The 23,369-nt window shown below is 44.5% G+C and overlaps 1 protein-coding gene across 2 annotated transcripts in view; it reads right to left on the bottom strand.

The window, feature by feature from the left end:
- si:ch211-71n6.4 (para-nitrobenzyl esterase) overlaps positions 1-23,115 on the bottom strand; it is a 44,974-nt gene extending 21,859 nt beyond the window's left edge. Inside the window, exons 1-5 of one of the 2 annotated variants that reach the window (XM_031323725.2) lie at positions 23,013-23,115; positions 18,816-19,089; positions 14,912-15,332; positions 5,289-5,396; positions 3,885-4,081 (exon numbers count right to left, since the gene is read on the bottom strand). In XM_031323725.2, coding sequence (XP_031179585.1) covers positions 3,885-4,081; positions 5,289-5,396; positions 14,912-15,332; positions 18,816-19,089; positions 23,013-23,029 — 1,017 coding nt within the window. In that variant the 5' untranslated portion in view covers positions 23,030-23,115. Of the gene's footprint in view, positions 1-3,884; positions 4,082-5,288; positions 5,397-14,911; positions 15,333-18,815; positions 19,090-22,965 lie in introns of both variants that reach the window. The other variant, XM_031323727.2, reaches the window with a different exon arrangement.
- Positions 23,116-23,369: the final 254 nt, after the last annotated feature.

The raw sequence follows: 23,369 nt of genomic DNA on the forward strand, positions 1-23,369 counted from the left end.
CGAGGCCTCCTCCCAGCTGGACGTGCCTGGACCACCTCCCTAGGGAGGCGCACAGGGGGCATCCTTACCAGACGCCCGAACCACCTCAACTGGCTCCTTTCGACGTGAAGGAGCAGCGGCTCTACTCCGAGCTCCTCACGGATGACTGAGCTTCTCACCCTATCTCTAAGGGAGACGCCAGCCACCCTCCTGAGGAAACCCATTTCGGCCGCTTGTACCCTGGATCTCGTTCTTTCGGTCATGACATGTATGTACAAATGTGTGTACAAATCCACTTCTGCTAATTTAACGGCGGGAAAAAGGGTCCGTGTGCCGGGCGCATGGTTCTAAAGGGTTGTACTTAGTGTCTTCATTAATCAGAGGGGTGTTTTGGGCGTAACATGCAATCAACCAATCAGAGATCATCTCCCATTCCCTTTAAAAGCCAGGCGCGTTTGGACCTTGGAGCATTGCTGTTATGATGGAGGATTTGCACCGTAATATTTTTATTTGTAATCTTCTGCATGTGTGTGTGCTGCTGTGTGTCCCTGTGTGTGTAACAAGCATAGTGTGCACGCGCTGTGCACGAGCCTAGGAGCATTTTACTAATGCTCTGTTAAAATAACAATGAAATGCTGCGTTATTGACTTTAGACCAGGTTTTTGTTGGTCAATGGTGCGATCACTTCCCGCTGCCTCAAGATAGCAATACGCCCAGAATGCACCTGAACACACCTCCCTGTAAGACCAGCACGCCCAGAATGCACCTGAACACACCTCCCTGTAAGACCAGCACGCCCAGAATGCACCTGACCACACCTTCCGGTAAGACCAGCATGCCCAGAATGCACCGGAACATACCTCCCTGTAAGACCAGCACGCACAGAATGCACCTGAACACACCTCCCTGTAAGACCAGCACGCCCAGAATGCACCTGAACACACCTCCCTGTAAGACCAGCACGCCGATGGGCCACAGATGGGTGCTGGTGCATTTGCTATTTAAACGACGTGGACGCTGGACGGGAAACTGACAAATGCGTCGGTCTTAAACTAAATTAAACTAACAAAGACACTCACCTCGGGCTTTGCGCTGTGCTGCGTGTATGATAGGACCCTATAGCTGTAAAAGTGCCCTGAATTACCCAATAAGATTACTAATATGTCTAAATGAGCATTCATTAATATGGTGATGGTTGTGGCTCTGTCTTTGACGTCACATTTGCTCTGCTATCCACAGCAGTCACAAAATCTCTCTCTTTCTTTCATCACCAGCCAGTTAGTTTTCAGCAAATGCTTACTTTTAAAACTTTTAAAAGTTTTAGTTTGCTTATTTCTCGCCAGCGGTGTTGGCGGTGAAGAACAGACCCCAGTTATATATATCAATTAAATCCAGACACACAGTATTTTGTCCAGATTTTACACACGCGATACTTGTTAGTCGAGATACATACATCGTTGTTTTTTTGGCGTTTTCGTGGGATTTATTAACAAGAAAACGTATCCGTGCAGTCTGAGATACAGCTAATTTCAAAAGTAGAGGACTATGAAAAATAAAGCCTGTTATTTCATAACCAATTAAATAAAAACAAGAAAAAGCTTTTTAAAAAGTACACATGCCGCAATTCTAAGAATCAACTTGAGTGACTGCTAGAAAAGTTGAATGTGACATTTTAAAAACCTAATAACAGTAACTGCAGTACGATGATCGCTGCTTTCATTAAAGTTTCTTTTCACTGACTGGGCTCGTGTTATTTCATTTCATAAAACACATTATTCATGATTCATCCTGAGGTTTTTTAGTGCGACGTGTTCAAACGGAAGCTCTTTTTTAAATGACTGTAGTTATGCATTTCTGCAGAGAATCATTTCATTTTAATACATCTTAACGGGGTTTTCAGAGGGAAGGTGTAGAATACATTTGGTAAGTTATGGCTGCAAATTTTATCTTTGGGAGTTTCACAGTAAAAAAAAAGAAAAAAAAAAAAAGATATAATCGAAAAAGGTTTCCTATCCACTTTCTTCATTAACGGTCACAGTAAAATTATTCATTCAGGCGCTCTAATACCTGAGTGTGACATTACATAATCCATCAAAATGTCTCATTGCATCGTAAACATGAGCTATGAATCAGATATTTTATGAAATCCTCAAACATTACAGCGACTATTAAAAAGAGAATAACTTCTGTGCTGTATTTGGTCTCTTATTAGATTTTTTAAATGACTTTAATTGCACCAAAATTGCCGCTAAGTTGCAAGAATCAGCGGTGAAAGAAGTCTTCAGAGCCTTTAGTAGAAGTAGTAGAAGTCCTGCATTGAAAATGCTGGTAAGAAAATTCCACATGAGCACGGATGACGTCAACATTAGTCTGTTTAAAGCATATTGCACTCCTGTGTATACTGCTCCCTTATGGAGTGAGTTTAAAAAGGCAAGCATGCAGAAGCTTAAGGCTGCTTATAATGACTGTATGAGCAACCTGATCTCACAGAATTCCGTGAAATGAACACGGCCCCTTAACTCAAAATCTGCGGCAGTGTCACGGAATCGCCGACAATTCCGTGGGCCCACGGAAAAGAAGACCGGGACGGCCGTATACAGCGGACGGGTTGGGTTTAGGAAACGTGACACGCGGGACACGATCCCCAGTCTCCTGGGTGAAAGTCCTGTGTTGTGTGACCCATCCACCCCCCCAACCAACCTCCCTATGCAGATTTTCCTATGGCGCCATTTTGATGCTACCAAGCCATCACCCCCCGTTAGCATCCCATTGACTGCCATTCATTTTGACGTCACTTTGACAGAGAATAACTTTACATCTGAAGAGTTTAAAGACTCTATTTGTCCGTTGTTTATTTCTAAAGAAACACGACAATGTATAAAAGGCTCCATTACCTTGTAGCTCACGTTATGGCTCCGTAGCAGACGTTTTTATAAAAATAGGCTAACGATTGGGTCATAACCACGAGACTTACTGTCTCATAGTAGAGGAATTACCGTATAGTACAGGAGAAGCTCGCAGGCAGTTTGGACTTCCATTAGCTGTTTAAGTTGAATTACTAATGTTAACTATCATTTTAGTGATCAATAATTAGCCTGTGTCTATGTTATCTCCTTACATATACCTACGCTCTCCGTCTCTGCTAGATTGGGAATGATTGAGATTTCTCTTGGCACAGCTACCAGAAGACTTCCAACTTTCAGACAGGTTGCTCACGTCACATCTACGTCTTCAAGCTCAGTTGGAGGCTGCTCAGTAACGCTCAGCCATCACCGGGAAAGATCTTCTAATATCCTTCACTGGTCTCCGTCCAGAGACACGGGAGCTGTTGGTCCATTATATATACTGTATGGTCCCTATGAACCTGAGCAGGGTTTTTCCTGCGTAGAGACATTTTTTGGCGCCCGCCCAAAGAGGTTTTAGCCAGCCCCCAAACACCAGCACCAAAATTATAAGAATTGAGAAAAGCAATTTAAATCATCTCTAAATGTGTTTAAAAGCAATTTACCAAACAACCGTTGAACAAGCAGAACATAAACTTGAATATACTGTATGAGCGCTGATCTCAGGACTCTCCCGGTGATTTATATTAATATTATTTGTTAAACCAGTTGTGTTAATTGGGGTTTTATTTTCTTAAGCACAATACACTGTTTATCAAACTGTCAGAAATAACAGGAAAATGCATAGAGGTCTGTCAAATAAGGTAACACAGACTCGTCGCCTCGTCAAACCGATCATGCTTACTGCCGTTATTACGGCCGATATTAGGCATTTCAAATATTTGTGTCGATTTCGGCCTTAAAATTCCTTTATCGAGTACAGTACTTGAGTAAATGTACTTAGTTACATTCCGCCACTGGCAAGAATCTGCAAATAAAGTGTCGACGTGGTCCGTGTCGTACCTGCAGGACCTGTCTGACGGAGAGACGTCTGAGGCAGCCGGCGTCTCTGCAGTCCGTCTTCTTCAGGAACGGCAGGTTGTCGGCCTCAGCTCGTTCCAGCGTCGCGTTGTACACGTACGAGCCGCTCATGTCCACCGCCGCGTGGAAGAGACCCTTCGCCAGCGGAGACATCATCATGGTCCACACCGACGTCCCACCTGAAGATGAGTCAGACTGTCAGAGTAACTCAGCGCTCTGCTTTTTTCAGTCGTATAAAGGCCCTGACACACTGAGCCTGATAATCGGCCGTCTGACCGTCTGGCGAGGTCGGTGACTCGAGTCTGTTCGGTGTGTCCCGTGCCGTCGTAGCGTTGGAGGAGCCGTCGGCCTTCATTTTGGCCGACCTGACATGCTCAGTCGGAGACAGGGCAGTCGGGACTCACCTGGAAATGGCGAGCGGATGAGCCTCTCAAAATCTGATGAAAATCTTTTAAACTGACCTTTGTTGATCTGAAATGAAGACAGATTCAGCAACTGCACGGCCTATTTTGATATATTCTGATGGGGGGCTTGGGATCTCCAACTACCTAGGGAGGTCCCGGGACATGTCTGCACGCATTAAAAAAAAAAAAAAAAAGGAACAAAAATTTTTCAAATTCACGAAAAAATGTCAAAAAAAAAAAAAAAAAAAAACTTGGAAAAAGCCCAGTTTTGTTTATTGGTGGGGATTGTAACCCCCTCATAAATTACTATCTATCTATCTATCTATCTATCTATCTATCTATCTATCTATTAGGGCTGGGAATCTCCAGAGGCCTCACGATACAATATCATCACGATACTTCTGTCACGATACGATTTTAAACGTATTGCAATATTCAGCGATATATTGCAATATGTTACTTTTTTCCAACTTCAAATTTTTCCCAATTTCAAATGATGTCCCCAAAAGGAAAGTTTGTCAACATCTGTTTTATCTAAAAAAAGATACATGTCTCCGTTTGTTCATCTCACTTCAAATTCATTGCTGCAAAATGGGATTATCAAGCTGACAAACTGACCAACACATAATTAAAGATCGATACTTGGCGTCTGTGTATCGATGCAGTATTGCCACAGAAAATATAGCGATACTATGCTGTATCGATTTTTCCCTCCACCCCTACTATCTACCTACCTATCTACCTACCTACCTACCTACCTACCTATCTACCTATTCTCTACACATGAAGGAAACACACCAGTTCCATTTAAGGAGTCCGAGGCCTTCAGAGTGTGTGTAGAGCCTCTAAAAAAAAATTGACCCGTTTGATCACAGCCAACCTTTGCTTTAATGGCGCTGTTGGAATATATCCAAACATTCACAGCAGGTTTCGATAGACTGCTTAGCTTTTTCACAGCAGGACCCAGTGACACATTTCACACCTGAGCTCTGTCCAAATATGGTGACTTTCCCGGGATCTCCTCCAAACACGTGGATGTTCCTCTGGACCCACTTCAGAGCTGCGATCTGGTCCAGGAAGCCATAGTTCCCTACGGAGGGAGCAGAGAGAGAGAGAGAGAGAGAGAGAGAGAGAGAGAGAGAGAGAGAGAGAGAGAGAGAGAGAGAGAGAGAGAGAGAAAATTGATTAGCAAAACCAGAAACTGCTTTGATGTGGCCTTGTTTCCGGTGTCCCATTTTTCTCCCGTCAGCTGGCTGCTGGCTGTACGGTAGCTGCTCCGGCAACTTGAACTAAATTTAACTTCTCTTTACAAGCCGAGGGAGGCGAGGGAAAATGGGCCACGGAATCGGGAGTATTCCAAATTAGAAATGTGAAAGAGGGAGAAGATGAAAAAAGGACTTGTGCACCCTGCCATCACGTCGTCCTGTCACGCAAGGCTCTCTCGTTTAACATCACAGTCACAGCGGGCGCTTTTAAATTATGTAACAAACAAATGACCTGACTCCCAACACGCTAATTGGTGTCCCACGGTGCACGGAGACGCAAACAGCAACATGGAAGAGACAGAAATTTGCTCCATTTATCTATTTATCCGACTCGCATTAACATTCATTAGGTTTTCACATCTTAATTCAGTTCAGTTCAAGTTTATTGTCATATGCATATTAGTACAGAGTACCACAGCAATGAAATACAATGTGCCGTGCACTCTCTCAGAACCAGTCAATAAGTAATAATTATAAATAACATTTAAAAACATCCAAGCACAGAAAACATAGTAACTAAGCTCAGATCTCAGCCCTCCTTCCTGTTGTACTATCATTCAGTAGCCTTATTATTACCTGGGGCTAAAAACTATCCCTGAAACGTGATGTGCGCGTCAGGATGCTCTGCAAACGTCTACCTGACCGTGGACTGTGGAGACGTTCCGCATCCAGTGGAAATTGCCGGTGATGGAAGGTGGGAGAAGAGACTGTGTGCAGAATGACTAGAATCCTGCATAAGGCCGGTTACACACTGGATGCGTCGCGCGAGCGTGGCGTCTCTGTTGCGTCTCAGCTGCGTGGCGACTGCGTGGATTTTTCTGAGTCCTACACACCAGAAGCGTGTCTGACGCGGCGCTGCTCCTGCTGCTAGGTACAGGGAGGGCTGATCTCGGGACATAGCGCCCACACATTCAAACTCTGAAAAATGGTGGGCTGTCTGTTTATAACAACTTTGTGTAGCTGTAAAGAGCCTATATAGCCTATCTGATGTTGGACCGTCACTCAGAACACACACTACGTTGTTATTGTAGCCTACCCTACCCTTTATAAGCTTGTTCCACGTATGGGGAGAGAGTTGTTAAACATAAATATATAGCCTACTGATCTGATTAAAGTAAGACAACGTCGGCAGTATTGACTGCAAAATATGTTACAGAATATTTCGTTCTGTATGACAGGTGCAATACTTTTCTCTGAAATTTTTTATTACATTTATATCTACATTGATGTCAAAACCTCGAGACTTTCAAACATCAAGATGTCATTTATCAATATGCATTCGTGTCTAAATGACATATAAACATATTTTCCTATTCTATTTTGCCTGGAAACGCTTCCAACACGCTCGCGTCTCGCGTGAAAAATAGGCGTCTGTTCTATTTCTAGCAGGCACGCGTCTCACGCAGGCCGTATGTAAGCTCTAACCTGTTAACATGGGAGCCGAAATATAAACGGACACGCCACGCAGCTGACACGCTCGCGCGACGCATCCAGTGTGTAACCGGCCTAATACCTCCAGCCTTCTTAGTGCTGCGTTTCCAGCAAATGTTTTGGAGCGGTTCAAGGATTTTAGATGCGGTTTCGACCACCTTTGTCAGAAGATTAAGGTCATGTGAAATGGAAAGGTACAGACTTCTCAGCGTTCAATCGGACTGTAAACAACATGAATATTTCAACAGTGTGCTTAAGTGGTAAATAGCTTGTAAGAAAGCGACCACTGTATCCATTAGAACTTCTTTAACACAACACACTGTAAACGCTCGTATATGAGCTGTTAAAAGCTTCCAATACGCATCTTGCACACTACTTTGCACTATTACTTTTTGCACTTTACATCCCACTCCATGTGTACTTGTCTTGATATTATGTCTTATTTGTATATTTGTATTTTTGTTAGGGCTGTCAAACGATTAAACAACATTGAATTTCTATAGTTAATCGCGATCGTTTTATCACATGGTTAAAATTCTATTATTTTGCGTTTCAGAACAGTTTTTAAGTCCATATTAACAATGGAAAACCATTCTTACCAGTGGATGTTGATTGGGAATCAAATGAATGCAAAGAAAGTGACTTTATGAACTTGATTTTAAGATTTGTATTTGTTTATTATATATTTAATCTAGTCACACATTTGAATTTAACAACAACTTTGAATGCACCACAAGGCTGTAAATTACCAGTTTCAGTGAACGCACCATCTGTGTTTTTTCGACAACAGCAGCTGCAGATTGTTACATCCCGCTGTTGAATCCTCTACAGTGAAATACAGACAAACTTTACACCGTTTAGCGTTAGCTGTCAGCATTGTAACCGAGTTTAATCCAGCTACTAGCTAGTGGTAGGCTAACGTTAGCTGCTGTTGAGTATAGTGTTAACTAGCTAGCGGTAGGCTAACGTTAGCTGCTGTCGAGTATAGTGTTAACTAGCTACTGGTAGGCTAACGTTAGCTGCTGTTGAGTATAGTGTTAACTAGCTACTGGTAGGCTAATGTTAGCTGCTGTCCAGTATAGTGTTAACTAGTTAGCGGTAGGCTAATGTTAGCTGCTGTCCAGTATAGTGTTAACTAGTTAGCGGTAGGCTAATGTTAGCTGCTGTCAAGTATAGTGTTAACTAGCTAGCGGTAGGCTAACGTTAGCTGCTGTTGAGTATAGTGTTAACTAGCTAGCGGTAGGCTAACGTTAGCTGCTGTCCAGTATAGTGTTAACTAGTTAGCGGTAGGCTAACGTTAGCTGCTGTCCAGTATAGTGTTAACTAGTTAGCGGTAAGCTAACGTTAGCTGCTGTCGAGTATAGTGTTAACTAGCTAGCGGTAGGCTAATGTTAGCTGTAGAGTATAGTGTTAACTAGCTAGTGGTAGGCTAACGTTAGCTGCTGTTGAGTATAGTGTTAACTAGCTAGTGGTAGGCTAACGTTAGCTGCTGTTGAGTATAGTGTTAACTAGCTAGTGGTAGGCTAACGTTAGCTGCTGTCGCGTATAGTGTTAACTAGCTAGCGGTAGGCTAACGTTAGCTGCTGTCCAGTATAGTGTTAACTAGCTAGCGGTAGGCTAACGTTAGCTGTCGAGTATAGTGTTAACTAGCTAGTGGTAGGCTAACGTTAGCTGCTGTTGAGTATAGTGTTAACTGGCTAGTGGTAGGCTAACGTTAACTACTGTTGAGTATAGACAACAGAGGATGTACTTCCTGCGGCAGCTGAAGAAATTCAACCTGCCAAAGACAATGATGGTGCACTTCTACACAGCCATCATTGAGTCCATCCTCACATCCTCCATCACCATCTGGTACGCTGCTGCCACTGCCAAGGACAAGGGCAGGCTGCAGCGTGTCATTCGGTCAGCTGAGAAGGTGATTGGCTGCAATCTGCCGCCGCTCCAGGACCTATACGCCACCAGGACTCTGAAGCGTGCTGGAAAGATTGTGGCTGACCCCTCCCACCCCGGACACAAGCTCTTTGAGCCACTCCCCTCTGGCAGGAGGCTGAGGTCCATCAGGACCAAAACCTCACGCCACATAAACAGTTTTTTCCCCTCCGCCACTAGCCTTATTAACAAGGCCCGGAATCCATCCTGACTCTCTCCACACCCCACTGTAAATACTCTGTACCTACTGTATCTACTCTGTACCTACTCTGCTGTAGCGTTCCTTTTTACTACTGTTTAACTTATTTTACTATTTATTTTATTTTATTTTATCGTTATTAATACATACTGTGTGTATATGTTTATACTTATATTGTTTATATTCTTTTTATCCTTCTTATATTTGTATGTGTGACATGCTCCAACAACACCATGACAAATTCCTCGTATGTGCAACGTACTTGGCAATAAAGCCCTTTCTGATTCTGATTCTAGTGTTAACTAGCTAGCGGTAGGCTAACATTAGCTGCTGTTGAGTATAGTGTTAACTAGCGTCATGTGCAGCGATGTTTCTGTTGCCTGTAACGTCTGTTTCAGAGCATCAGAGAGAAGAGCAGACATATCAGTGGCACCAGAATGAGGAACCGAAATCCGCGTTGCTATTCCTGCAGCAGCAGGAAGTGTTACGAGGAAGTACGGCAAAATAGTCGCCTGTTAGGCACGACGCAAAGCCGAGTGAAGTGAAAATAAATTAATAAATGGCGGCATGCGATTAATACGATTAAAGAAAATTAACGCATTATGCTCGACCCTTAATCGCATCGCGATTAACGCGTTAATGCTGACAGCCCTACATTTTTTACATTATGTTGATATGTGCCTATATGTATATATTGTTGTCTCTATTGTACAGTATGTGTCTATATTACTATTTGTCTACTGAATGTTTACTACTACATGTCTATTTGTTGAATGTATAGAGCGTTAACACCTACCAAAGTCAAATTCCTTGTGTATGGAAGTATACTTGGCCAATAAAACGAAATCTGATTCTGAGCTGCACATGAACTATAACTAGCCTCTTGAACTTCTTACGCCCCGGATTTGTGTTTTTGACCGAACATGAAAAGAAAATATTACTCAAACATTTGATGGTTAAAAATCGCTGCCATTTGCATTCTGGTGACACCAAACAATGTCAGAGAGAGACCTGAAAAATGAGTCATTAGTAACATATCAACAGTATACAGTAAGCACCCATTACAGCATTATAAGAACAGGAAGGGATGTGCAGTAATATGTGTTGATGGCTCACTCTGAGTATTTTAGTCGACAAACTAACTTTTGCATTCACAACAACTTTATCCAATAAAAATAGGGCTGTCAGCATTAACGCGTTAATCGCGATGCGATTAAGGGTCGAGCATAATGCGTTAATTTTCTTTAATCGTATTAATCGCATGCCGCCATTTATTAATTTATTTTCACTTCACTCGGCTTTGCGTCGTGCCTAACAGGCGACTATTTTGCCGTTCTTCCTCCTAACACTTCCTGCTGCTGCAGGAATAGCAACGCGGATTTCGGTGCCTCATTCTGGTGCCACTGATATGTCTGCTCTTCTCTCTGATGCTCTGAAACAGACGTTACAGGAAACAGAAACATCGCTGCACATGACGCTAGTTAACACTATACTCAACAGCAGCTAATGTTAGCCTACTGCTAGCTAGTTAACACTATACTCAACAGCAGCTAACGTTAGCCTACTGCTAGCTAGTTAACACTATACTCAACAGCAGCTAACGTTAGCCTACCGCTAGCTAGTTCACACTATACTCGACAGCAGCTAACGTTAGCCTACCGCTAGCTAGTTCACACTATACTCAACAGCAGCTAACGTTAGCCTACCGCTAGCTAGTTCACACTATACTCGACAGCAGCTAACGTTAGCATACCGCTAGCTAGTTAACACTATACTCAACAGCAGCTAACGTTAGCCTACCGCTAGCTAGTTAACACTATACTCAACAGCAGCTAACGTTAGCTTACCACTGGCTAGTTAACACTATACTCGACAGCAGCTAACGTTAGCCTACCGCTAGCTAGTAGCTGGATTAAACACGGTTACAATGCTGACAGCTAACGCTAAACGGTGTAAAGTTGGACTGTATTTCACTGTAGAGGAATCAACACCAGGATGTAACAATCTGCAGCTGCTGTCGGAAAAACACAGACGGTGCGTTCAATGAAACTGGTAATTTACAGCCTCAAACACAAACAACAAATACAAATCTTAAAGTCAAGTTCATAAAGTAACTTTCGTTGCATTCAATTGATTCTCAATCAAGATCCACTGGTAAGAATGGTTTTCCATTGTTAATATGTACTTAAAAACTGTTCTGAAATACAAAATAATAGAAATTTAATCATGTGATAAAACAGGCGATTAATTGCGATTAAGAAAATGTAATCGTTTGACAGCCCTAAATAAAATATGTCAAACAAGTAACTAAAGGCCGACACAGAAAGAAATCCCCTCAGGATAAATAGTAAGAACTTTTGGTGATCCTGTAACTGTTCCTCTAGCGCCATCATCCGGTCAAAGGTTTTATATTTTATCAGAATAATTAATTTGTCATTGTAAAACATTGTCAAAACAAAATTTAAGTGCTACTCCTTCTGGTGCCTAGAAGTATACATTCATACGCACACACCATACCCTCACATACACATAATGGGACAGGTACTTATATTGCATAGTAGTATACATTCATACACTACACTAAAGCCTGTTTTACAGTTCTGCGGAGGCTCCACGCAGAGCTTTCTCCGTAGCCTACATAAGTGGCCTGATGTTTATACTTGTGCGCTGATGTGTGCGTTGAGCCGGCATATGTGTGTGTGTGTGTGTGTGTGTGTGTGTGTGTGTGTGTGTGTGTGTGTGTGTGTGTGTGTGTGTGTGTGGTAGAGCGAGGGAGAAGTGAGAGAGTGACGGCGTTTAGCTCCGGAGCGAGTAGCGACTCTAGAGTCATAGTGAGAGGAAACAAAGTGTCTCCCCTGCTCTTTCTGACCACGGTGGGAAATCTGGAGGAGGAGAAGTTAACCCTCTCCTTGATTTCATGTTGTTTCTGGAGAAGGAGAACCAGGAAATGAGTCGAGGAGAAATGCAACGCTGCCCAGCCACGGCCGAGAGATGTGCGTCGCTGCGACGTGTAGTTACATTTTTCGAGAGGTGCAGGTCAGGCGACGGCGTAGGGTCTGGCGTAGACGCAGAGGGGTCTGCGGAGGTACGACGTCGATTCAACACACAACCATAAAACCATAAAACATATTACTCAAGCCGTACTATCACAGTACTGGAACAGTGCAAATGCAGTGCAAAACAGGCCAGATAATCATTCAGCACGATGTTTTATTATATTATATTATTACTATTTCTGTAATTGAATGTTTAGAGTTGTGATGGCTGTGGAGAAAAAGCTGTCTCTGAACCAGTGTTGCCAACTTAGCGACTTTGTCGCTAGATTTAGCGACTTTTCAGACCCCCTTAGCGACTTTTTTTCAAAAAAGCGACTAGCGACAAATCTGGCGACTTTCTGTAGAAAAGTCGCCAGTCACAAATATGCAAATGAGCGTATGACGTCATCTAGCGAGAGTTGGCAACACTGCTCTGAACCTGGATGTGTGGGTTCTGACAGACCTGTAACGCCTTCCTGAGGGGAGTAAGTGAAAGCGTGCATGGCCTGGGTGAGAGAGGTCCTTAATTATGTTTTTTGCTCTGCTGAGGTAGCAGGATGAGGCGATGCTGTCAAGTGTGGGCAGCAAGCAGCCAGTGATCTTTTCTGCAGACCCGATGATCCTTTGCAGTGAATTTTTCTGTGCCACAGTGCAGCAGAACAAATACCTGCAGAACTAATGACAGTCCTCATTATCCTCAGCGGTACTTTCTAGGTACTTGAAAAAAATATTTCAAAGGGGGTACATCTTTGAAAAACATTTGAGAGAGATCCACTGCTTCAGCATAAAGACAGAGGGCATCACGTCAAACTCTGAAAGCCACGCCCACCGGAGGGGAAAACAGCTCTCCGCTCTCCGTTGACTTTGTATTGTGTGAAGGTTTCTTCCTCGTCAATTTCGTCCGCTAGCAAACAACAGAAAAATACCCAAAAGCTGCCATGTGGTGATATTCACTACCAACAATGTAGAGAACCCAGAAATAAGTTTTTATAAGCAGCCGAACCTAAGAACTGAGCTTTAAAGAAGACAAAAGTGGAGACAGATGTGAGGAATCAGCAGGAAGAATGGGGAGACACTAAGCTAACGTTAGGCCCAACGTTACGTTAGCAGCAAGCCTTTTGTTACCAAGTCAAATGTCCAGATGTCAGTTTTAGGCTAACTATATTACTGTAAGTTAAAGCATAACTCTCGCCAAAATGCAACCTAGGGTCTTTTTGTGAATGTACCCGTATAAATAAATGTATAAAGCATATTTACGACGGAAGCGCCACTTTTAAGATGTACCGTATTTTCGTTTTTCGGTCAAATGGCCTTTTGAATGGGAGTGCTAGGGGCACTTTTATGCTAGCCTCAAAATAGCTATTTTTAAAACACTAAGAAGGCTCGACACAACATTAACTTTTACTCGAAGTATCACCAGGGGCTCTACACCTTAACGCGAGCAGACTGCACTGCGCGTGCTCATATGACAGTTCTCCCGAGGTCCTGTAGCTGTAATAATGGATAATGCTAACGCTAATGGTTGTAACTCACCATGTGTTCTATTAATACATCCATGGTATGTATGCTGTAAAGCCTGTAACGTGGATGAGAGATGAAGCCATGGATGTTATTAAGAGAAGCTCTGTTCATGAAACTGCAGGCTAACCTTAGCAGCTAGCTAGCGCTACCTAGTAGCTAGCTAGTAGCACGACATAATAATTGCATCTCCTTGGTTGTCTAAATACATCCATCGTTTATTAAAATAAGCATGTAAACGATCAGGAACAACGAAAACACAATGTTTAACGTTAGTGAATATTTTAGACAATGAAACGGCGAGTTCATGAGTTCGCCACTTGGAAGAGACACGAGACTGTTGCTGGTGCGCATGTCCATCGTCACGTCATAGGCCAGTCAACGCGGAAGAGCCGAGCACTGCTTTATGCGCTTTTGAGCACTCATTGGAATGAACGGGGCTTCCCGCCGAACGCTGTATCCAGTTCTCTTAAAGCGCCCATATTATGCTCATTTGCTCATGCTCATGTTCAGGTCTCTGTTTCAGCAACAGAGTGAGAGCTCTCACTGCTGTACCATCTTTGTTTGTAGTTGCATATGCTCAGTAGCTAGGTAAGGATCATGTTAGCTAGCTGTTTCCATAGACAGTAAAAGAAAGGCAGTTTCTCCAACTTCAGTCAGTTACAAGGCAGGATTAGCCGGGAGACTTATTCTAAACAAGGGCGCACATGTAAGTAGTTCTTTTGTAGATTATGGTGAACTTGTGTGTGTTGTAGCCGTGCCTTGCTATTGAGAACAAGGTAGCATGCTAGCGCTAGCATGCTAATGGTTGCGTTAGCCAGCTCGTCTCGGCTAGTGACGTAGAAAGCCGTGCAGATTGATTTAACCAGCTCGCCCGGAGACTGAAGGCAGGACACATTCAGAAACCGTATCTCACTCTAAACAGCATGGATGGTTTTTATCAAAGTTTGTATGAGTGTGGAAGCACCAGAGACACAAAATAACTCCCCAAATCCCAGAAAAAGTGATTTTTTCATAATATGGGCACTATTTGGCGCCAACTGCTGTTGTGGATGTATATTGGTGTTTAAAAGTCTAGAACCCAAATATAGGAATCCCTTACTTTTTTTTTTAGATACTGTATATTTATAGGGAAGAAAACCCCACCTTATATTCCGGTCAATACGGTATATACTGTATACATGTAAACTTATTACATGTACTTCCCCTCAACGTATCACCGACTGACCTGAGGTGTTCTTCGGAGAACCTTCTCTCAGCACTTCCAGCGCCAGGAAGCCGAAGGCGTTGAGTCTGTAGTTGAAGCTGACGTAGACCATCTGTGTGTGGCTGGCGAGCTTCTCCGTGGGCGAGTAGCCGGGCTCGCCTCCACTGAGCATGTGCAGGTATCCTCCGTGGATCCAGACCATGACGGGCAGCTTGGCGTCCGGCTGCAGCGTGGGCGTCCACACGTTGATGAAGAGGCAATCCTCCTGGCCCATCAGCCGCCCCGTGCTCGCCAGCGGCCGCACTTGAGGGCACACGCTGCGGAAGCGGCCGGCGTCCGTCACTCCGCCCCTGCACAGCGGTTCGGCCGGAGGGGCCCAGCGTAGGCTGCCGACAGGTGGAGCAGCGTAGGGCATGCCCTTAAAGGAGTACGCTCCATTTTTCTGAGAAAGAAGGATTCAAAAGTGACTATAAATAAACCACAAAAACAGACGTTACAGTGTGAGACAGGCTTTTCGGTTTGATATCAGTACAATAAATGAACACACACACGTCTGCTTATTTTGTTTCACCCTGCGTATGTCTTTATTTTGTGTGATCAACAATCCAAAACAAAAATATAAAGCAGAGAAAAGCAGCAAATCCTCACATTTAGGAAGCTGGAACCAGAGAATGTTTGGCATTTTTACTTGACGAATGATGATCAATTACCAGAATTGTTGATTATTAATGTTTCGGTCTAATTGATTTATAATTTCAGCTCTACTTCAAAAAGGTATAGATGTGTCAACTCCTCAATTATCCAACTCACTTACACCAGCCGGTAAGCTAACGTTACCTTGTGTCTTTAGCTGCATGCTACCATCTGGTAATCTAACGTTACCCTGGGTCTTTAGCTGCAGGCTACCAGCCGGTCAGCTAACGTTACCTTGTGTCTTTAGCTGCATGCTACCATCCGGTAATCTAACGTTACCCTGTGTCTTTAGCTGCAGGCTACCAGCCGGTAAGCTAACGTTACCCTGTGTCTTTAGCTGCCTGCTACCAGCCGGTAAGCTAATGTTACCCTGTGTCTTTAGCTGCAGGGTACCAGCCGGTAAGCTAACGTTACCCTGTGTCTTTAGCTGCAGGCTACCAGCCGGTAAGCTAACGTTACCCTGTGTCTTTAGCTGCCTGCTACCAGCCGGTAAGCTAACGTTACCCTGTGTCTTTAGCTGCAGGGTACCAGCCGGTAAGCTAACGTTACCTTGTGTCTTTAGCTGCAGGCTACCAGCCGGTAAGCTAACGTTACCTTGTGTCTTTAGCTGCAGGCTACCAGCCGGTAAGATAACGTTACCTTGTGTCTTTAGCTGCAGGCTACCAGCCGGTAAACTAACGTTACTAGTGATGCACCGATGTGAACATTGTGGCCAATACCGATAACCGATATTAATATTGCTGTTATGGCCGATACCGATATTTACCGATGTCGATATCTCTGTATAGAAATTTTTTTTTATGATAATCAAATAAAGTAAAGGAAAACTATTTTCCAAAACGCATTCTTTTTTTTTACTTTTGTGATTTATTTTCCGAAATGACTGATATTGGGCACCTTTACCTGTGTGCAAAATATGACTGTCATCAGATTTTCAGAAGAAAAAAAATAATATTTATATAATTATATACAATTTGACATCGAACCGATACCGATGTGTTAAAAAAAATGACCATATCGGCCGATATTATATCGGCGGCCGATATATCGTGCACCACTAAACGTTACACTGTGTCTTTAGCTGAATGCTACCAGCTGGTTATCTAACGTTATCCTGTATCTTTAGCTGCATGTTACCAGCTGGTTATCTAACGTTATCCTGTATCTTTAGCTGCATGTTACCAGCCGGTCATCTAACGTTATCCTGTATCTTTAGCTGCATATTACCAGCCGGTTATCTAACGTTATCCTGTATCTTTAGCTGCATATTACCAGCCGGTTATCTAACGTTATCCTGTATCTTTAGCTGCATATTACCAGCCGGTAAGCTAACGCTACCCTGTGTCTTTAGCTGCATGTTACCAGCCGGTTATCTAACGTTATCCTGTATCTTTAGCTGCATGCTACCAGCCGGTAAGCTAACTTTACCCTGTGTCTTTAGCTGCATGCTACCAGCCGGTAAGCTAACGTTACCCTGTGTCTTTAGCTGCATGCTACGAGCCAGTAAGCTACGCTGTGTCTGTTGTTGATTTTTTTCTACAGACGTGTGCCAGTAGGCGGGGTTGAAGAGAGAAAAAACAACACTGGGGGAATAGCCGATCCTGCTTTTAAAATTCGAAATCGTGACACCCCTATGACTAAAAAGACTATAATTTCATACATCCGTTGTATTTTAAATCAACTCCTGCTACAAAGTGATTAAATCGGTGTGATGGCTTGTGTTTGCTCCGTGGCGTCTGCTGGGGTTTGTATTAACTGTGGATCAAATGTTATCATTACTGAGAGGAAGGATGGTCAAAGCTGTGAGAAAAACATCCAACCTTTCCTCTAAAGGAAACATCTTGAGGAAGTTAGCAAATAAATGTAAAAGTAATGCATGAATGTGCTTTAAACTAATAATTACAGCAGATATTTCATGCTAAATTCTCCTCTTGGTGTTGAACCGAGCAGCTATAAAATATCACCAAATTATTGTCATGACAAGGTCCACTTTGTTATAATTTCTGCACAATAAAAGGCCCTAATAATCATAGTTATGTCTTGTTAGAGAAGTGAAAGCCCAGGAGGGATAAGACAAGGAAGTACATTTGAGGCCATTGTATATAAAGTTCAGAGGATTACAACATTTGTGATTCAAAACATTGGAAGTTTCATAAAAATAATTTGTTGAAAGAGGGGGGTGTTTATGCTATTTATAAGAGACAGAAGAGATTAGAGTACAGTGTGACTGGAAACATGAGGCTGAAAGAATTTGATATTTTTTTATGTTGTTTTTGATGTGTCAACATTGTTTTTGTAAAATCTATTTTGAAGACTGTACTCTCCCGAAAAACGCCAGAGCAGGGGGAATGAGAGGGGTAAACGCCAGAGCAGGGGGAATGAGAGGGGTAAACGCCAGAGCAGGGGGAATGAGAGGGCGAAACCCCAGAGCAGGGGGGATGAGAGGGCGAAACCCCAGAGCAGGAGGAATGAGAGGGGTAAACGCCAGAGCAGGGGGAACGAGAGGGGTAAACGCCAGAGCAGGGGGAACGAGAGGGGGAAACGCCAGAGCAGGAGGAATGAGAGGGGGGAAACGCCAGAACAGGAGGAATGAGAGGGGGAAACACCAGAGCAGGGGGAACGAAAGGGGGAAACGCCAGAGCAGGGGGAATGAGAGGGGGGGGGGACACCAGAGCAGGGGGAATGAGAGGGGGAAACACCAAGGCAAGGGGAATGAGAGGGGGAAAACGCCAGAGCAGGAGGAACGAAAGGGGGAAACGCCAGAGCAGGGGGAATGAGAAGGGGAAACAACAGAGCAGGAGGAATGAGAGGGGAAAACGCCAGAGCAGGGGGAATGAGAGGGGGGAAACGCCAGAGCAGGAGGAATGAGAGGGGGAAACGCCAGAGCAGGAGGAACGAAAGGGGGAAACGCCAGAGCAGGGGGAATGAGAGGGGGGAAACGCCAGAGCAGGAGGAACGAAAGGGGGAAACGCCAGAGCAGGGGGAATGAGAGGGGGAAATACCAAGGCAGGGGGAATGAGAGGGGGAAACACCAAAGCAGGGGGAATGAGAGGGGGAAAACGCCAGAGCAGGGGGAATGAGAGGGCGTGCAGGGGGAATGAGAGGGGGAAACACCAGAGCAGGTGGAATGAGAGGGGGAAACAAAAGATATTTCTTTTTAATTTAAAACATAGCAATGTAAATGTAGCCTAGATCAATTAAAGTTAAACCTGGAGTGCATGTCTCAACTCACGTGTCTTCCCCTGAACTCCCCGCAGTGCGTGGACACCTGGACGCTGCCCTGCGGCAGCGTCTGGGCCAGGTATCCCAGGTAGGCGGCTAGAGAGAGTAGAGCGAACACGGCCAGGCAGATAAGGAAGATGCAGCGTCTGGAGAGCACCAGCAGGGGGCTGATGTAGTGTCTGTGACGCACGTACTGCACCTCCACCCCCTCCTCCTCCTCCTGCACCAGGTAGCGGTACTCGGTCCTCTCCGGGACCTCGAACACATCTTCATTCATCTTCGCTCTGAGACACAAAACAGAGAAAACTCAAGTCAGTTCACCTAGTCTACGGCCCTGTGTACACGTACGTTAGCGGTCTGATCGGGCCGAATTTTTCCGTCCGAACCCGGCCCGAGCCCGACAGTTAAAATCTTGTTTTTTTTCTCATACTAACACATGTAGCCTACGTTTGTTTGTGTGGAAAGCTTTTATTAAGCAACTATAGGAAGGCATTCGGAAATGTCAACAGATGAGGCATCGGCACACACGGAGGAACAAGCGCAAGTTAACAAGCTGTTAAAATGTTCAATGTGTTAACCTTTCCTGATCGCTTCGATTCAGACTGTGGTCAGAAAACCAGGGGAGACTCGTTACCTCCAGGGCCGACGTTATATAACGTCGGGGTTAAAATCCCGTTTCTGGTGAGACGATGAATGAACTTGGTTTTCAGTCTGGAGTTTATATCGGACACCACACACACTGTGTGCAAAACTTAAACTTATTCATCAACTCTGCTCGGTCACATCTACTTCCTCTTTCTCTATCTCTCTTCTGCCCACTTCTCACACACACACACACACACACACACACACACACACACACACACAGAGCACATACACACAGAGACACACACACAGAGACACACATGCACGCACACACAGACACACACACACACACAGACACACACACACACACAGAGTACACACAGAGTACACACAGAGACACACATGCACGCACACACACATACACACAAATGCACGCACACACAGAGCACACACACACAGAGCACATACACACAGAGACACACACACAGAGACACACATGCACGCACACAGAGACACACATGCACGCACACACAGAGACACACATGCACGCACACACAGAGTACACACACAGAGACACACACACACAGAGTACACACACACAGACACACACACACAGAGCACATACACACAGAGACACACATGCACGCACACACACACACACACACACACACAGAGACACACACACACACACACAGAGACACACATGCACGCACACACAGAGTACACACACAGAGACACACATGCACGCACACACAGAGACACACATGCACGCACACACAGAGTACACACACAGAGACACACACACACAGAGTACACACACACAGACACACACACACAGAGCACATACACACAGAGACACACATGCACGCACACACACACACACACACACACACAGAGACACACACACACACACAGAGACACACATGCACGCACACACAGAGTACACACACACACACACACACACACACACACACACGCACGCACACACAGAGACACACATGCACGCACACACAGACACACACACACAGAGACACACACACACAGAGCACACACATGCACGCACACACAGAGACACACATGCACGCAGACACAGAGTACACACACAGAGACACACACACAGAGCACATACACACAGAGACACACATGCGCACGCGCACACACACACACACACACACACACACACACACACACACACACTGATGTGACCGACCCCGACCCCGACCATAATTTCTAAATATCTGTCCGAACCCGGCCGATGGGACCCGTCGGGCTCGGGTCGGGTATCCATGCCTTAAAGTACATGGTTATTTTGAAAAACGGAGACGTTTCCCTTCGTTTGTGCCCTTCGTTTACACGCAAACGGAGAATTGGCCTCTGAAAACAAGTCTTTCTCAAACCTCCGGCCAGAGTGGAGATTTTGGAAATCTTTGTTTGCACGTAAACTGAAACAAACGGAGGTTTAGGCAGCCGAGAGAGAGAAAGAGGAAGTGATTGGTTGCTGTTGTTGCTATTTTGGGGATTCTGTCCACTGGGGACCGACTACAGTCATCAGATCTGAGACTAGTATTTTAGTTAAATCTCCTTTTTCTCTTTGTAAAATCTTTTGAAAATGTTCAACATGTCTTTATTTATTCATACTGTTTTCATTCGCCTCATTTTATCATCTGCTTCTTTTCTTTTGTAAATCACTTGTCATCTTTACGAAAAGTGCTTTATAAATAAAGTGTATTATATATATCACACTGAAATAAATCTCAATGTCTAATCTGTAATTCATACCAATCTGATCACTTTTAAGGGTTTAGCTTTGTAATGACAACATCACCTTGTTTTTAACTGTTGAAAAGGGTGGCTATCATTTTGGTACACACACACACACACACACACACACACACACACACACACACACACACACACAGAGCACATACACACAGAGACACACATGCACACGCACACATTCACAAACACACAGAAACACACACACACACACACACACACACACACACACACACAAACACACACACAGAGACACACACACATTGACACATATGCACGCACACACAGAGTACACACAGAGACACACACACACACACACACACACACACACACAGACACACATGCACGCACGCACACACAGACACACACACACAGAGACACATGCACGCACACACACACACACAGAGACACATATGCACGCACACACACAGAGACACACACACACACACACACATTGACACACATGCACGCACACACAGACACACACACACACAGAGCACACACAGAGACACACACACACACAGAGACACGCATGCACAGAGACACACACACACACAGTGACACACACACATTGACACATATGCACGCACACACAGTACACACAGAGACACACACACACACACACACATTCACAAACACACAGAAACACACACACACACACACACACAAACACACACACAGAGACACACACACATTGACACATATGCACGCACACACAGAGTACACACAGAGACACACACACACACACACACACACACAGACACACATGCACGCACGCACACACAGACACACACACACAGAGACACATGCACGCACACACACACACACAGAGACACACATGCACGCACACACACAGAGACACACACACACACACACACATTGACACACATGCACGCACACAGAGACACACACACACACAGAGACACGCATGCACAGAGACACACACACACAGTGACACACACACATTGACACATATGCACGCACACACAGTACACACAGAGACACACACACACACACACACACAGACACACATGCACGCACGCACACACAGACACACACACACAGAGACACATGCACGCACACACACACACACAGAGACACACATGCACGCACACACACAGAGACACACACACACACACACACACACATTGACACATATGCACGCACACACAGAGTACACACACACACACACACACACACACACAGACACACATGCACGCACACACAGACACACACACACACACACACACACACATTGACACATATGCACGCACACACAGAGTACACACACACACACACACACAGACACACATGCACGCACACACAGACACACACACACACACACACACACACACACACACACACACACACACACACACGGAAACGTGGAACAATAAGCGGACATAATGTAACAGAGCAGTTTACTGCTCACAGTAAGTCAAACGGAAGTCCAGCAGCATTCTTTCATTGTTATTATTTAAAATAAAATGAACTAAATATGATTTAAACTTGAGTCCCGTGACGCCCAGCGTGTCCGTCTGTCTGTCACATTAACTAAAAACTATCCAGTCAAACTAAATCAACCACATTGACTTCATGAAAGGCAATAGCTGCTATAGACTATCATCGCTTTCTCGCTTTCTCTCTCCGAGTTGTTGTTTACGTCTCTTCCCTAAATCAGCTTGTCCTGCCGTCTCTGTCTCCGGGAGCTTCCTCTAACTCCACACAGACTTCATTCACTAACTCTTCTTCAGATAACTGCACAACACGTTTACACAAAGTAACATTTCATGACTTACCATGTCCTGTAAACACACAACACATTAAAGAGTAAACTCCGACAAACTCAAGAAGTTGACGCATTTATTTCTCGTCTGAGCGGAGCGCGCATGTCCTTAGCACTTCTGTTTTTTTTTTAACAATTAAAGGGCCAGCACACACATTGATAAGGCAGTAAACAGTGTTGTCTCTCTCAGTGGTGCAGGAAGTATTCAGAGCAAGGAGCAATGCCCCACTGTAAAAAATACACTTTTTTTCCATTTCCAGACAGTATATATAATGGACCACCAGGTCCCGTGTCTCTGGACGGAGACCAGTGAAGGATATTAGAAGATCTTTCCCGGTGATGGCTGAGCGTTACTGAGCAGCCTCCAACTGAGCTTGAAGACGTAGATGTGACGTGAGCAACCTGTCTGAAAGTTGG

This window comes from Sander lucioperca, chromosome 3 (genome assembly GCF_008315115.2).
Source record: "Sander lucioperca isolate FBNREF2018 chromosome 3, SLUC_FBN_1.2, whole genome shotgun sequence".
NCBI classification, from domain to species: domain Eukaryota; kingdom Metazoa; phylum Chordata; class Actinopteri; order Perciformes; family Percidae; genus Sander; species Sander lucioperca.